Consider the following 18,389-nt stretch of genomic DNA (forward strand, 5'->3'; position numbering starts at 1 on the left):
TTGAAATACACTCAGTCGAAGTCATTTTATTTTATTTGAGTACGTTAATTGATCTGAGAGGCTAAGAGAAGTTGGGTCAATTTCTGGGCAAAGGAAAAGTTGTTCCATATTTCATTTGATGACCTGGAAAGAGTCACGCCAGGCCCTGAATACCAAGACTGATGTGCAAAATGAGCCTACCATCTAAAATATTTTCAAACTTAAAAGTAAAAAATTTAAATTCAAATACTTTTACAAAATTGGAAATACAAACAGTACACCAAGAATAATCCTCAGCCAGTTGTTCTCCAAACAAAAGGTAAAGAAATAAAACCATGAACAAAAACAATGCAAAAAAAAAAAAAAGAGAGAGAGAGAGAGAAAAAGAAAAAGTTCATCCAGAAAGACTAGATGTCCATCAAAATTACATCTCTTCTTCTGATTCTTGTTCTCGTTCAGCATTTTTCAGGAGTCCAATTTCTGAGGGGCAGAACCTGTTTAGTCGAGATTGAACCAACCTGAGGAGAATGAAAGGCACCTCACATTATGGTGTTTAATATAAAAACCCAGAGCAATATGTATTACAATACAACAAACTCCAAATCATTTGTGCAAATGGGAGCGGCACCCCAAAAAAGAAAATCACTTTTGTTTGGCTTTGGACCTACCTGAAATTTTTTTGTGGATTAAAGCAGGGTGTAAGTAAACAGATAAAATATAGCTTTTGAATGCATAACACAATTATTTAATTAGGTATCAGGAGATGCCTTATTCTCTATAACTTTTATCACTTCTAAAATGAACAAGAGAATCTCTGGACTGTAGGAAGCCCAGATGAAACCAAGCTCAGCTGAGCTTCTGCAAGTCTACACCTAGCTGAGTATTACTAGTAGGAGCCCTCTCCTAAAAAGAATTGCATAAAGGCATCTCCTTCCCCATGTCAAGCCCCATGTCAAGTCTGGGATGTATTGTGGTCCCTACTCGCACCTTCAGAGGGATGCTTTAGTGCAGGCCACAGGCTGCTCAACTGCATGGGATGGTCCATAATGAATTAAGAAGTTAGAAGAAGTGCACCTCCACCCTTGTGACTGTCTTCCTATATTAAGAGAATCTGTAGGATTAGGGGAAGCAGCAATTATAATTTTTGTTATTGGAAGATGTGAAGCTTTTTTAGTGACAGAAACTCAGCATGTTCTCCCCTTCTCTGATGTAATAAGAACAAGGAAAACCTTTTTCTGTGCACGATTATTTGTAAAGACATTGCACTGTGACTATATCAATAAAACATATTTAACTTTCAGAAATATGTGTGAATATGGAAACAAACATGATAAATCAGATCATCAAAATAATTCTCATTATATAAAAAACGTCACCAGTTTATCTGCAACTTCACCCTATTTTCTGCCTTTCTTCTTCCGGTGAAGTTCTGGCCCTCCCCTATCATCATCAATGATTTTACTTGTGCTCTGGATCCCACTAGAATATAAGCCTTGTAAGAGCTGAGACCTCATCTTATTTACTGCCCTAAACCCAGCCAGATCCTAGAACAATGTCTGGTACATAATAGTGGCTCGACACACATTTGGTGAATCAATGGCCTTTGGAGCAATCTGCCAGGAGTTCAATCACTGATTCATAAATAATGCGGAATTCTTCAGTGACTTCCAACTCAGCATTAACTGTCAATACATAACAACAGCTGAGCAGCATTTAGTAACGTCTGTTGACTCATCAAGAGCCAAGGGAAACTACTCAAAATCATTTGTCTTGATTATTAATTGACTATTGCTGTTGCTTCCAGTGTCCTCAACTCTTCAAGGCATTGTTCTCATGAAAGGCTAATAGTCGTAAACAAGTTAAAGTCCAGGACAGTGTTTGTGTCATTTTTTAAACCCATACAGTTATTTCCACATTGTACAACTTCAATATATGCTAAATGAAATGGATTAATTATCTAATTCATTCATTAGATTCATTCCTGATAACTCTCATGGGAAATAAAACAAAGACATGGCTACTTATTACAAATGAATGGTTGACACACCCTAGTGATTCATTCTGTTTCCCATTCCTGCTCTCTGGATTGTACCTGCTATTGCTATAAGCTACCAGGGTGAGGGATGTTCAGACACCTTAAACAGGCTTTATCTGCACCCTGTAGCTCTAGGTATTGGCATATGCACGAATGGCCACTGGGGTCAGATTGAGGGATGGAGTAATAAGAGGAAGTGCAAATAATTGCTAGTTCCTGGAATGACACACGTCCAGGGAAAGAAGATCAGGGCATAACTGGGCGTTTGTTCCCATGTGTTCTCCTCAATTATTATGAGAAAGAACAGAGCAGAGACTCTGGGTATACTTCCAGAAGTCTATCTGGAAATCAAACTTCCAGAAGGCAAAATATCATATACCTGGAATTTATTTGGTCATCTCTCTTTCGTTCTTCAAAATGGCTCACATAAATCATTGCTTGGAAAGCCAACCTGAAAATGGGCAATATTTTTCTATACATAGAAGCTTTCGAAATAGTTTTGTGCAACAGAGATATTTTAATATAAAATACAGTGAAACACATAAGAATTCCAAATAGGTCCCTCTTACAAGCTGTCATAATCAAGACCGCAGGCATGGGACTGGATGAGACAATTTTTGAACCATTATTCTGGAAAACTGAGAGTACAGCTTCATTTTTCAGAGATTTGGGGGGCAGTGGTTCCATAACTCCATTTTGTTTCCATAGTGATCTTTGTGATATGTCAAACAAATTCTGATATAATGTCCTGAAAATCCATCGTCTATCACTGAGTCATAAACCACTCCACAGTCAAACTCTGACAAAGGCATTTTCAAAGCTCCTTGTGATAACAGGACTGAATTACCCTGCCATGTGACTTCACTGAAAGTCAGTACTGAATCTTAATGATATTTTAAAGCCATTGCTTAAGTTCATGTCAAACTATGTCAGAACGTGAGCTCCAGGTTTTATATTTTCAAGAGAACAAAAATGGGAAAGCATATAAAACATGATTTCCAAACAAATGAAGACTATAGTCAAGTAACTTTGAAACAGATCTATTAAAACAGCGACTGTTTATTGAGTACTTACTACTTGGCAGTACGCCAAGAGCTGTGAGAAATATGAAAAGGTGTCTTTTCTTCAAGGCAACACAATCTAGCTAACAGATAACATTAACATGGACTAATAGCAAACATCACGAGATAGCTCACAATTGTTAAAAGGTGTGGTAGACAAAAGTGCTATAAAAACTCATGAAGGGAGATGAGCCAGGGCTAAAATAATCACCAACATTTTCATAGAAGAGATGGGCGTGTAATTTGGATATGCCAGGTAGAGGGAACTACACGGTCAAAACATCAAAGGGGCAGGGCAGAGATTGAAAAAATAAACAGAGTTTCTGGTTTCTAGAGAACTGTTAGCAGATAAGAGATTCATTAGGAGTCTGAAGTTTTTTGAAACAGGAAAAGACAATAGTCTTCTGTTGACTCTGGAAGGGAGCTGACATGCGGTAGAGAGGATCCCTGAATGCTGGCATTGGTCTTGGAGGCTGCCCAGCCTCTAAGGAGATGAGGCCCAGATGTCAGCCTAGAACAACAGAGGAAGAAGCCAGGTTTCACTCGACAGCAGAGCCAGCCTTAACAACCAGCTCATGCACATGCTTTCGTAGAATGGAATAGGACTAATGGAAATCAGTCAATGAGAAGGTAGAATTTCCCAGCACTCAAAGCACTTAGACCTCTAGAAAGAGACAACTGCAGATCAAAGTGGGCTGACTCGAAGCCTAGCAGAGACACTGGAAGCCATTCCCTTAATTTCCTCACTCAGAACCAGCACCAAAGCTGCTTCAGCAGTGAAGCTTAAAGGAGCACAGAGCAAGAGAGGTGACCTGGGCTCAAGCCTAAAGAGTAAAAAGCTAGTTTGGGCAGAGGCTGAGACCCCACTGTGCCTAGAAGTAGTGACTGCATTTTAGGAATCTAGAGAATCTTGTGGTTGTACATTGTCCACTATGGTAATCTCTATGAATATACAGATATTTAAATTAATTAAAATTAATGTGGCACTAGGAACATCTCAAGTCCTCAATAACCACACGTAGCTCATGGCTACCATAATGAAGATTGAAGATAAGGAACATTTTGATAAGTGCTAAGATCTGAAGGATTATGTGTAGGAGTCTGCATGCCTAGTAGCTGGGATCGGCCAGGTCAGCTGTGTTTTGGCATTAGCTACCTGAGAGAGAGGAACCATGTTCACTCCTTTCTAGTCCTACTCATCCTTCAAACTGCAGATTATTTCTCAGTTGTGAGGAGGCTTCCTCTGAGCTCCAACAGTGCTTTGCTCTTCTACTATTTCCACTTATTATATTGTATTTAAATTGTCTGTCTCTCTCCAAAGGGTTGATACTTATGCATTTTTGATACAGAAGGGTAAGAAAAAGAATAAGAAGAATAACAAAAAGAACAAGTACAAGAATACCTTTCATTGAACTCTTCTTATGGCCTAAGCAGTTTAAATACATGATCTTAATTAGGTACTATTATTATCCCCATTTTACAAACAACAAAACTGAGACTTAACGTGGTTAAATAATTTGCCCAAAGTCATACAGCTGATAATAGCAGAGCTAGGAACATGTGTTCTTATCAACTGGCTATATTGCTCCTCACTCATCACGAAACATTGTATCGGGATGTATTCAAACATGTATTCAACAGAATCTTACTTTCAGAAATATTTGAGTAAATGGCAAATTAATCAGATACTCAAATTTAATGAGAGGCATTATGTTGGTCAAAAAATGACACCAAGCTGCGCAAGTGCTATAATTGGTGCACATGTGGGCAAACAGAGGGCTCTCGCACTGCAGGTGTGGGTAGGACCATTCAGAAAAGGAAACAGCAGATGCAAAGAAATGGAGGCACAGAAGAGTGTGTTGAAGGGTGATGCACAGGTCAGAGGCACAGCAAAGATACTGTTGAGCTTATTCTAACTTTAAACCAGCACTTGTTCTTTTTGATTGGGAATTTCTGTGTTTGCAGATAATTTTCTGCTATATTACTCTGTCTTGTGGAATGCTAAGGAATAAAATCCCCCTTTGAATTTTAAGTTTAATACTATCAAGTCTTATTGATCATATACCAAGGAATAGAATTTCTATGAACAAAAATCACTAACTTACCAGGTAACAAAGGCATAAATCACTCCAATAATAACAAAGGTTAATGCGTAATGCCAACAAATGCATATGCTGAGAAACATAATGTTGTTATGATCCATTGGATCCCATGCAGGACCTCCACTGGGGGGATAAAGGACAAAACCAATCTGCAATTTAAAAAAAAAAAAGCACATATTAAAATAACCAGCCACATCCCCAGAGATGATGCATTTCAAAATGCTTGTTTCCAAGATTAATAGTAATTAAGATAACTCCCATTATCTGAGATGCTACAGATAAGACATTAGGTTTTACTTCCTGTTTTAGTAATATAGATGGTATCTAGTAGGTCATATTTTTGCAAAAAAAAATTTAAGGACATTTAAAAAATCAATTTTAAAATGTGAATAGTAATCTCTCTGGAGATTGGTGGACTTTCGGAGAATGAGCTAGGTTTCTAAGTTGTGCAGTCTAACTCAATTACTTCAATATTAGAGCACAAGAGGTTTTTAAAATAAATAAATGCCTATAGCTAATATTATGCTCAATTGTAAAAGACTGAAAGCTCTTCCCCTAAAATTAAGATAAAGCAAGGGTGTCTGATTTCACCACTTCTATTCAACATTGTACTAGTAATTCTAGTCAGAGCAATCAGTCAAGAAAAAATAAATAAAGGGTATCCAGATTGAAAAGGAAGAAGTAAAACTATATTCACAGATGATATGATCTTGTATATAGGAAATCCTAAAGAATCCATAAAAAAAAAAAATTGCTAATAAATGAATTCAGCATTCTTTCAGGATACAAAATCAACACATAAAAGTCGGTTGTATTTTCATATACGTGCAATAAACAACCCCAAAATTAAATTAAGAAAACAATTCCACTCATAATAGCATTGATAAGAATAAATATTTAGGAATAAATTTATTATTTATTTATTTATTATTCAAAACTATAAAACATTGTGAAATCAAAAAAGATATATATAAATTGAGTTATCACATATTCATAGACTGGAAGATTTAATATTGTTAATATGGCAATAACACGCAAGGCAATTTACAGATTCAATGCAATCCCTATCAAAATCCCAGTGGCCTTTTTGCAGCAATGGAAAGCTGATCCTAAAATTCATATGGAATTACAAGGGACTCAGAATAGCCAAAACAACCTTGTAAGAGAAAAACAAAGTTGTAAGACTTATACTTGCTAATTTCAAAACTTACTGCAAAACTACAGGTGTCAAAACAGTATAATATTGACATAATTATAGACATACAAATCAATAAAATAGAACTGACAGTCCATAAATAAGCCCACATATCTATAGTAAGTTGGTTTGACAAGAGTGCCAAGGCTATATAATAGGGAAATAATAGCCTCTTCAACAAATGGTGCTGGGATGACTGGATATGCAAATGCAAAAGAATGAATTTGGACACTTACCATACACTATATACAAAAATTAACTCAAAATAGATCAAAGACATAAAAATAAAAACTAAAACTATGAAGCTCTTAAAATAAAACAACTCATGGCCTGGGATTTGGTAATATTTTCTTAGATATAACATCAAAAGCACAATCAACCAAAGCAAAAATAGATAAATTTGACTTCATCAAAATTAAAAACTCTTGTGCATCAAAGGACACCATCAAGAAAATGAAAAGATGACCCATGGCATGGAAGAAATTATTTGTAAACCATAGGACTGATAAGGAATTAATATCTATAATATATTTTTAAAAACTCCTAAAACTCAACAGCAAAAGACGAAAAATATTTTTTTAAAGGAGTTGAAGAGACATTTCCTCAAAAAAGGTATACAAATGGTCGATAAATTCATCAAAAGCCGATGAATATCATTAGTTATGAGAGAAACACAAATCAAAACTACAATGAGATAGCACTTTATACCCACTAGGATGGTAATCCTAATGATAAATAAAAATAACAAATGTTGGCAAGGATATAGAGAAATTATAATTTTTGTACGTTGCTGGTGGGAATGTAAAGTAGTACAGCCACTATGGTAAACAATTTGACAGTATCTCAAAAAGTTAAACGTAGAATTATCACATGACCTGACAATTCCATTCCTAGGTGTATACCCAAAATAACTGAAAACAGCTATTTGAACAAAAACTTGTACATAAATGTTCACAGCAGCATTATTCATGATAGCCAAAAGTTGGAAACAACCCAAATGTCCATCAACTGATAATGAATAAGCAAAGTGTGGTATATCCGTACAATTGACTATATTTAGCCATAAAAAGTAATGATGTACTAATACATGATACAACATGGATGAATCTTGAAAAGATTATGTTAAAGACATAAAAATTCATATATTGTCTGATTCTGTTTATGTGAACTATCCAAAATAGGTAATCCCATAGAGACAGAAAGCATATTAATGGTTACCAGGGTCTAAGAGGAGAGGGAAAGGAGATGTGGCTGCTTAAAGAGTCAAGGGTTTTTGGGGGGGATGGGAGGGTAATGAAAATGTTTTAGAACTAAATAGAGATGACAGTTGCACAACATTGTGAATGTACTAAATGCCACTAAACTTCGCATTTTAAAAATAGTTAATTCCATGTGAATTTTACCCCAATAAAAAATAAGACGGATGGATAGATGGATGGATGGATGGATGGATGGATAGATGGATGGATGGATGGATGGATGGATGGATGAATGGACTCTCCATTTTGGTCATTATTCAGGTTTCTTGCCTGATCAAGTGAAGCAAGGCAGACAGAAGTTTTCTATTTTTGTGCTGGTGCTATGCATTTTATTTACCAACCAATGTTAGAAACAACTGTTTCCAAAATATCACATAATTTGAAATTAGCAAGGCACTCTATAACTTCTTTCTGCCTTTCTCTGCATCCAGGAGATCCCAGAATACACATGTCTCTATTTTAGAGTTGAGAACAGTAAGTAACACATAATCTGTTTCTTCATCTCCAAAGAGTTGGAAAGACATTTGCATCATTGCTGCTGTGCCTCACCCACCAAGGGTGAGGCCTCTGCACTAGGACACCGCAACATTCTAAAGAGATGAGGCGTTAATACCACTGGCAAAAGACACAACAGACACCAAGTTAGAGATCTGTGCCTGCAATATTTAGAAACTGCAGGAGGAGAATGCCACCCAAGCAGCTGATTTGCCTGCTGCTTGGACTCGTCAGTGCTTTGCAATACTTTTTTTCCATACAGCTGGGAAACTCACTCCAGGGACCAAAATGACCAGAGCCTGGCTCCCTGAAGGCCCTGGAATAAAGCAAGAAATTCTAGATCCTCTGTGATCGCTGTTCAGAAATGACAAGAAGGAAACGAAAGTTATGTAGTGAACTCTCATTTCAAGGGACCCAGACACTTAATTTGGGTGTCAGGACCATGAGAATCTGCTTCTCATGCCCTCCTGTCATAGCAACTCATGGAAACTGACAGAAAAATTCTGTGTCAAGAAAGGGCCTTTTAGGAAGGGTGAGTATAATGAGCTATGAACTCACTCCCCAGGTCTCACCTGTCAGTTCCACCAATGTTCCCCCAATGCCATCTCTAGAACTCAAGCACCCTTTCTTGGGGAGTGATTTGCTCTACCTCCCAAAGGTAAGAATTAGCAGTTATGAGTTAAATTGTGTCCTCCAAAAAGGTATGTTGCAGTCCTAAGCTCCAGTACCCTGTGAATGTGAACTTATTTGAAAAGAGGGTCTTAGCAGATGTCATCAAGTTAAAAGGAAGTCACACTGGATTAGAATTGACCCTAAATCCAATGATTTGTGTTCTTAGAGAAAACCCATGTGAACACAGAGATGTGACTGTGGTGTCAGAGGTTGAGGTTACGCTGCCACAAGCCAAGGAATGCCGAGGATTGCTGGCAACCATCTAGGAGAGCGGCATGGGACAGATTCTCCTTCTGGGCCCCCAAGAAAAAAACAACCTGCCGACACTTTGATTTTCAGACTTTTGGCCTCCAGAACAGTGAAAGAATACATTTCCATTGTTTTAGTCATCCAGTTTATGGAACTTCGTTATTGAAGCCCTAGGAAATGAATACAGGAGTTAAGGCCAAAATAAGCAAAGGAGTATCACCTGTCCTAAACTTCAAGCCTGGTCACACTGGTTACCCTCATCTATCTTTCAAGCCCCAACACAACTTCACCTTCTTCTGGAAGCTGTCTTTACCCTCTTCTAAGGAATTAACATCACCCCTCTTAGAGCAGCATGTGTTTTCAAGTTGCAATGTTTAATTCTCACAACAATCTCATGTGATATTATTTCTATTTTATAGTTAAGGAAACCTAAAGGCACAGACTATCAAGTCTACTGTCATGTGATTAATATGGTAGAACTAGAATTCAGATCTAGGTCTGCCTGACCTGGAGGCCCATGGACTTCTCACAACATGCCACAGTCACGATTTGTTTTGGGAGCTTTCAAAATAAAATCTCTCTTAAGTCACTTCCATTAGTCACAGTCAATTCTACCAGGCAAAATTTTTACTGTTGTACACTAAATAAAGAGATATTTGAGCACCTCTCACTCCTTATCTCCTTGGGACCTTCAATGCCTGATATTAAAAGCTAAAGATTTGACCAAAAGTTACTGCAAATCCTATGAACAGAGTTAACTGACGTGATTATACTGAAAGCCGTAGTAACATTCCTTAGTCATTTTAGTCAAGTAAATTAGGAAAGCTAAAAACAAAGGGTTAGAAAATGCCACAAATCATTAAATCCTTTAAATATAAAAATCAGCCTGTATTCTTTTATCTGCTATTTTAATTTGCTTCCTAATACAAAACGGCAAGAAAAAAGGCCTGGAAAAAAAAGTGTTTTACTTGCTATATCTTGTATGCCACTCCTGAACATCTGTTTTTGACTAGTTTCAGCTTCATTAGTACCACATTTAAAATGTAAATAATTTTCATCTCTAATAGGCAACAAGCCAGAGGCCCATTTCCTATAAGTTAGTTTGAATTTCCTAGTATTTTATATCTTATTCTCCAATCATTTATTTCAGTGAGTGTTTGATCTACAGTATCAGATCTCAGACCACTACTGCTTAGTTGGATCTTTTTGCATTTTAGGATGAAATGTTCTTTCTTAAAGGCAAAACGAGACTGCCTTTTGGTTTGGGCTCAGAGATCTGGTTAGTTAGTCATGGGAGGAGTCTCTATGGGAATTGGTGGAGGTGAGAGAGGCAACAGAAACACCTGTCCTAAATAATGAGAAGCAAACACAGCAGGAGTGTCTTCTTCAGTCCCTGTCTCTATGCCACAACTCTAACAATGATGGAAGGAAGCTAAAAATGACAGTGCAAAAGCGAGCTTTAGAAATATTCTCCCACACAGAGACTCAGGTAAAACATGACTCAAGGATGAATGGGCCTGAAGGATTTTTCTCTTTTTTAAACTGCATGACGTGGTTAGGTTTTTGATAAAACACATATGGTTGTATGAGGTTCAGAAAAGAAAGCATTTTTACAGGTTGGGAGGAGAATTCCCTCTAGGTTTGCCTACTACCCAATCATTTACATATGTTATAAAAAAGTAGCCAATCTCAGCCTTTGCCTCATTCAGTTCACATCTTTATACTTATGGTTCCAAGAGTCAAGGTGTGCATTTTCTCTAATTTGTCTATACATTTTTCATGCACTGGTTTAAGCATACATGGAGGAGTAGAGAGAGAAAAAAATATAGTGAAAAGCAAATCACTATGTAATATTATTAGGTTAAGATAGAGTTTTGGCCATAAGCATTTGTATACCACACATTACAACAAAACATGGAAGCACAATAAATTCGCCTAAGTCTCCATTTTTTTCAGTTTCAGAGGAATCTAATGGTGAGAAGAAGTACTATGCTAAATTTTCATTTCCTGCCAGTGTGTGTGTTTGCATTGGTATTAAATGTTCGTTTTTCTTTAAGGATTCAGATGTTATTTAGTCTAGCCATCAGGTAAAAAAAGAAACTAGTCTAGACATACTGATAGATGGAAAATATTTTTAAATAATCACAGATTTGTGCCCAAAGACTCAGTCTCATAGCTCTTCCTCAGGAAACCTTTTGGGGAAACATGCAAACATTATTTCTCTGCCAAAAGGCGCAACATTAAGCCAACTGACTCTCAGTTATCACAGGCCACAGCTTTCTTCCTCAGATCCTTAACTAATTATGAACTTTAAACGGAAAACTAATTAGTTTAATTCTGCTCGTTCTTCTTTTTTTTCAACTCTTTTTGTTTCTCCTTTGTTCTTACTTTCTGAATTCTTTATTGCTCTTTAACAAACTTGGTAAATATATGTGGAATCGTGAACCCAGCGCAGACAGAATATACTTTCTTTTCAAGTGCATGGAACATTTGCTACCACTGACATTGGGCTATGTCCCAAAGGAAGTCTGAGCCCATTTCAAAGAGAACACATTCTCTGACTACGAAGCAATTAAAATAGAAATGAATAATCAAAAGAAAAAAGTTTTTGGAAAAAACTTTTTAGTTTGTGGAAACTTAAAATTACATACCTAAATAACTCATTAAAGAAGAAAGCACATGGAAAATATAATATTCAAAATTGCCCAAGAATGAGAACTACTACACACCAAATCTTATGGAAGGTAGCTATAGTAGTGCATAGAGGGAAATCTATAGCCTAACGTGTATTTATTTATAAACAGGAAAGACTGAAAGTACATGAGCACACACACATAACAACAACAACAACAACAAAAAGAGAAGAATACAGCTTCATAACATTAAAGCAAAAACTGAAAATAAGGAGAAATGACAAAGCTATTACTATAATATAAAACTTCAAGAGACCTCTATCAGAAAGTGAGATCTCAATGGGATGAAAAGAAATTAGGAATATCAACTATACAAACAACACAAAGAGATCCAAAAGCCTGGCTTCATCACTCACTTTAAGAGGAATTCTTTTATTTCCTTTTAGTTCCACTGGAACCAAACAACTGACCATCACTGTCTACTCTAGACCTGGAGCCACAGACCTGCAGCTCAGCTCTACTCCTGCTGTGCCATTCTAGCCTGTGTCTGACCCACGAGGGGGCTTGCCCTGTTTTTGTTTATACTGTTTAATTGCAGCCTGGTATTTTTTATTTTTTTATTTTCTTCTTTTAACTCATTTCCCATTTGCCCCGAGAATATTCATCGACGGCACTTGCAACTGCAGCGTTTAACCCAAGATAACTCGCAGATTACAGTCCTAACCTTACCCCCAAAGTCTGCCATGAAATATCTTGCTTTTATTATTATTTTCACATCGCTCTAGTATATCAATAGTCTTTGGAAACAAATGACATCATTCTATTTAAGCATTATGTTTTTAGTAGTGGTATTTCCATTTAAAAAATACAGTAATTCTCAATAGCTGAAAATGTCAAATCCTAGAAAACATAACATTCCAATGTGTGATGTTAACATTGTTCTCAGTTGTTAACCAAAGATTCATTTGATGAATCCAATTTATGTATACATTTCTGTTACATTAGGATTGGAGACAAGTTCTGATTAGAAATAAAACCAAGAACAGTTTTTACACTTTATTTTCATATTAAAAACCAGTCAGATTTGCTTCAGCCTCGAAGAGTGGGTTTATGTAAAATTAACACTGGCAGCGAGCTGCACTTTTTTTTCTAAATGAGAAATGAGTTAATTTCTTTTTTATTTTATAGGTATTTATTATATATTATGTCATTATTATGTGCTTGGAGCAGAGGAGATAAACTGAAGCATAAACTCACTGTATCATATTGACCAGAAGTTATCTCTGTTAAGTTTTTTAAAATTTATTTTTATTTTTGAATAGGTAACACATGCATGTGATAAAACATGTCAATCAGGAGATATAGAATGCATAATAGTATTTTACATTCCATTCTGTTTAAGTTCCCAGCAGATGATAAATAATCTAACAAAACAACTTCTGAATATAAACTGGTTAAATTCACTACTTATCAATGTTATCATATTATAGGATAGTTGTTATTTTTTCTATATATTTTTTTAAATAACCCTTAAATCCAACACCTCCTTATTAGCCTCTGCTCCAACAGCCTTTCTACTCCATCACATACTTAAATATCACATCTTTCCTAGCCCCTGTTTTGACCATGATATTTCTCCCCGCTCTCCTGCCAGAGCTTTCTTATCATTCTTCATGTGAAATGCAAATCCCTGAAATAACCTCATCATTCCAAATCTCTGCTCTCTGGCGATAGAAAATCTCTTTTAAGAAGTCTTCCCTGATTAAACCACATTCACCTTTCACCCAAGACTTTCTTTAGGTCTATATATGGATATTGGATTTTGATTTCTCATTCTCTATAAAATACGTGTTCACTGATTGAAATACAATTTTTCAACAACACACTAAGGCTGAGGATTAGACAGAGTAAAATAGAAAGAATCTGGGATTCGGGGTCAGATAACTCATGTTTAGATTCTATTTCTATTATTGTGGGAAAGTAACTTGGTCTCACTTGGTCTTCCTTATCAATTAATATTGGGAATGTTAATACCTAACTTCCAAGTCATTGTGAGGATGGAATGAAACAATGTGTGTGCAAAAGTCCTGCACAGGGGCTGGCACATAGTTGTTTCTCAATCAATAATAGTTTCCTCCATTTCCTGCCTTTCATATTTCTTGAGCTTATTACCCACTAGGCGTTAGCATCAGAAACTGCGTCCAACTGAAATTACCAGCCCAGAGTTCTTACACAGTGGATATTCAGGTGTGTGATGAAGATGTACACAGCCCACTCCCTTCCCCATTGCTCTGTCAACACTCCTACCAGGATCGTTGGGCAACTTGAAGAAACAACACCTCTCAAGAGCCCATATTCTCACCACAGCCAGCACATCAAAAAGAAGTCCCGGGATTCTAAGGTAAAATGCCCCAGTAAACAGAGAGAGATGGTTACAGGTAGAGATACCAGGTACATTAACTGGAGGCCCCGACTCACCTGCCAGAACCAGCTTGCCTGAAGCAGGATGAGGCTTGTCCGCATAAGCTCCACAGTTATACTGCGTGTGAAGAGCTCCATGAAGGCAACAACACCCGTCAAAAAGATGACCAAGACCAGCAACTGATGCACAAAGATGTCCAGCATTTCCCGGCCATGAGTATGGTTGTAGAAAATAAAAGCTAATGGTAGCAGGGGTTAAGGGGGAGTGGCTTAGAAAAACATAGTTTGTCTTTTTCAGTGAAACCTCTTCCTCTCTCTCTTCCTCTCTCTCTCTCTCTTTGTCTCTCTCTCTCTCTCTCTCTCTCTCTCTCTCTCTCTCTCTCTCTCTCTCTCTCTCCATACACACACAGAATTTTACACATACACACATTTGTCCATAATCTCCAGTACCCACTGCTTTTCACAATAATCGCATTTTGGGAGTCATCATTACCCCTTTAGAATGGAATCTCTAAAACCTAACATTTTTTCCCTTCCTCAGTCTCTATTATCTAACACAACATGATATTTTCAACTATATTTCAAAGCAGCTTCTATGAAGGAGGATCAATAATAAGCATGATGGGGGCAGGGAGCAGGAGTTAGAGTATGTATGAGAAAAAGCTCATCTTAAGGAATTCAGTCCATTGAAGGAAGCAAATTTCTAGACAAATCATAAGAGTAGACTTTGATGGGTATGAAAAGATGCTCTGGGAGCTCCCAAGAAGTAGTAACTAACTACATTTTTTAATCCCTTGGACAGATTCTAGCTTCAGCTTCATCTTTTTCATCTAAATAAGGATGAAAAGGTGTTCATTCAAACTATCATAGCACCCTGAGATCATGAGACTCACGCTATTGGTTCCTGGTGCCCATTTTTTATCTAGCCCTTGTTCACAAAGAGTGGTTGGCAAAAGTTCTTATCTTCACATGTGGGAGAAAGGCAAGGTGTACAGTTAGGAAATGATTGCCTCCTAATAATTTGCGGCTTTTTTTGTCCCATAATCAGTCTATTCCTTTCAAGTGCAAGAAATGAAAGCAAATTTTTAAATGCTGTTTTCAGTGTTTCCCCATACAATAATTAGGAAACTAACTGACCAAAAAATGTTTTTCATTAATCTCTCAAAACAGGACTTTATATTTTTACATGACTGAATTGTTGTGAAACTGATTTATTATGTAATAGTGGAGCCTTACTGTATCAATATGAAAATGGCTAGTTAGTAGATAGTGGAAGCTACTCTGCTGTGAGTGTCTCCTCATTTCAGGATATTCATGCTTCACTACTGAGCTCAGTTTCATTTGTTAAAAACAGAAATAATAATCTCCAGGATAACCCAGAGATAAATAACCATAATAGGTGGTTCTTTAAGACAGATATAAAATGTGAATAAAGTACTTTGAATGATTGTGCTTGTCCAGTTTTACTAAATGAGTCAGTGGGGACGGAAAATCTTTGGCATCCATGTAGGACACCGAATAGCTCACCATAGCCCAAATAAATAACCCTATGTATCAAGGCTGCACAGGATACTAAAAGAATATTATTATAAAGGGCTAGACAAATGTCCAATAATAGTTAAAGGTATAAGAAAATATTCACTCATACTTACCCTCCACAAATAAGGCATTTGTCATCATTAACTTAGTTAAAGAGGTAGGAAGTGAACTGATGGTGAAACATAAGATGTTTGTCACACCCACCAATCCAAAGAAGAAATACATGGTGCAATGATGCCAGCTCAGGAGTTGAATCCAATGGCCCTCTTTGTAGTCATATAAAGACAAGTGAGGCCCTCCAACAATAAACTGTTCCCCAAGCATACCTGTAAAAGAACGTATTAAAGTTTTAGCAACCCTCTCCATAACTTTACCAAGAAAGCAGAAGATGCGGGAGGATTAGTCCACTGCTTACTCCAATCTAATGTCCTTTTATGACATCGATGCCTCTTTCTGGGCTGTTCTCTAACAGTTGAACACTAGTGCTTTAGGCTTGTTTTAGAGGTTCATATACTGGTTTGGATAATCCCTTCTAGTCGAAGATAAGCAATTTAGTCAAATAGCTATTACAGATCTTTAAAGCTGATGCTCTTAGTTCCACTTAGTACCATGATCAGTTCCACTGATGATCTTAGTTCCTATTTTAATCTAATGACTAAATGAATCTTGAATAATTTGGGTTTGGGATTTGTAAGATCAGCTCTATAGAGGCTGCGTACTTATACACTGCATCTCTGGGTAGCTACCCCAAAGTAGGGAGCTGTGCTTGGTTGAGGATAAAAATAGTGAGTTCAGCTTTTCCCCAATTACAGATAACTGAGAAAGCACTGACAGATACAGCATATGATCTAGTGAACTACACAAAGAGTTAAACCTTCTTAAAAATGCTGCTGTATTTGTTAATCTGTAGAATTTGGAAAAGAAATTTATCTCTTTGGAAACTGTAGCCCTGTAATTCGATGGCCACAGCAAAGATCTATTGCCACAATTAAGTATAAAGAAATCCACAGGAAAATTAGGAAGTTTTGCCTTTCATAAAGCAGAGATTGAAGTAAAACTCTAAAAACACAGAACATTTTCACAGAATCTTAAAGTCAACAGGAAAGTCTTAGGAGTCATCTGACCTAATCTCCCTCTCCAAAGTAGAAATCATGCAAAAAGAATAAGCGTTATGTGGTGAGGTCTTCTTCAACCTGACCCTCTGCACAGCCCATCAGCAGTGATTTATTATTGAAACTTCCATTTTGGTGTCATTTTGACAGACTTTACTCTTTCAGGCATCAGAATAATTGACATAAAATTATTTCAGAGGCTCCATCTAATTCTACATAGGAAATTCACCTTGAGTGGAAAGGCAAGTTAATTACTATGACTAACTCATTAAGGCACAGACCTTTGTATAAACATGAAGTATCATCTTCCAACAATTATATCAGATAGAAGTTACAATTAGAGTGTATGTTCAAACATTTTAGCAATTTTAGCAATCTTCTCTTTGTGAAAGTAGCCAAACGGAGAAAACAAAAGAGATAGTTCACTCACCAGTTAGAGCCATGCAGACTACTGTGATTCCCTCTGAAATTTCTATCCAACGGAATAATGTTTTGGAAACCAAGTAGGAAGTCCGCTTGTGCTTTTTGCAGGCATACTTCAGAAGGCTCTTTATAGTACACCAAATACCAAATATAAAGAAGAAAGTTCCAGGGAGGGCATGACCTTTGAAACTCCCCATGTCTACCAAGATAAGAACATATAAAAGATGAAGACATTTCATTTCCAGAACTTAGCCAAAACATTGCTCGTTCTGATAAGGTACACTATCTTCCGATGATTATGGATACATCACTGATTCAGAGAAAAAGATAAAATGATATTACTATCAACAGTAGTAGATACACTACAATATCACTAATACCAATAAGAAGAAAAATTCACATTCTTTGAACACTTACCTTATCCTAGGCACTGTGTCAACTGTTTTATGTAAGAATTCTTACGTAATTTTTACAACATACCCATGAATGAGGGATTAGATCTCATTTTCAATTGGGATATAGGTTTAGAGAAGTGAAATGACTTACCTAAATCTCACAACTATTAAACAAAATCTCACAACTATTATCATTTCTAACAGGGAATTCAAAAGAATTTCTTAAAACGATAGTATATATTCCACCATACAGTTACACTTTAAGCATATTTGAAGAAAATAATCAAAGTTTTACTTTGATGTTTAAAACTTGAAATGATATAAAATTGTCTACAAATTTTTTTAGCTAGGTAATTTCAAAATATCAAGATTCAAGTGTATAGAAGAGATCATTAGTGCTCATTAAATATCTGTGCTCCTCCACACACTTTTCCCAACCTCTTCTCCAGCTCAATCGGAATTGTGTTTCTAGTTCTGGCCAATGGGCTGTGGTATTTATCACTTTCAGGCTGAGTTAGTTAAGAGCCTACATGACTCCTTTAACTCTCTCTTTCCCTGCCCTGGCAACCTTGACATAGCATGTTTGCAACATAGAGGACAGCCAACAAGCCTGCCTCAGATTTTGCAAGAAACAACCATTGATTGTGCAGTCATTGAAATTTTGAGGCTTAGTCCAACCGGTAACCCAGATGGATACCAAGCCAAATCAATTGTAAATTCTGTTTACACAATTGGTACATGTTGGAGTAATAATAAACAGAAATGTCCTTTTTCAAAAATTGCAGTTGACATTCAATATTATTTTATATCAGTTTCAGG

General features: G+C 36.6%; 1 protein-coding gene across 3 annotated transcripts in view; it reads right to left on the reverse strand.

The window, feature by feature from the left end:
• The window catches only part of TMEM45A (transmembrane protein 45A), a 63,713-nt gene continuing 45,324 nt past the window's right edge, over positions 1 to 18,389 (reverse strand). The window contains exons 1-5 of one of the 3 annotated variants that reach the window (XM_023527481.1): positions 17,183 to 17,374; positions 15,754 to 15,966; positions 14,159 to 14,340; positions 5,181 to 5,326; positions 1 to 497 (exon numbers count right to left, since the gene is read on the reverse strand). In XM_023527481.1, the coding sequence (XP_023383249.1) occupies positions 404 to 497; positions 5,181 to 5,326; positions 14,159 to 14,340; positions 15,754 to 15,966; positions 17,183 to 17,372 (825 nt within the window). In that variant the 5' untranslated portion in view covers positions 17,373 to 17,374 and the 3' untranslated portion in view covers positions 1 to 403. Of the gene's footprint in view, positions 498 to 3,053; positions 3,587 to 5,180; positions 5,327 to 14,158; positions 14,341 to 15,753; positions 15,967 to 17,182; positions 17,375 to 18,389 lie in introns of those variants that run through there. The other 2 variants (XM_023527467.1, XM_011354414.2) reach the window with 2 other exon arrangements.

Source organism: Pteropus vampyrus, unplaced genomic scaffold (genome assembly GCF_000151845.1).
Source record: "Pteropus vampyrus isolate Shadow unplaced genomic scaffold, Pvam_2.0 Scaffold1, whole genome shotgun sequence".
Taxonomy (NCBI): Eukaryota; Metazoa; Chordata; class Mammalia; order Chiroptera; family Pteropodidae; genus Pteropus; species Pteropus vampyrus.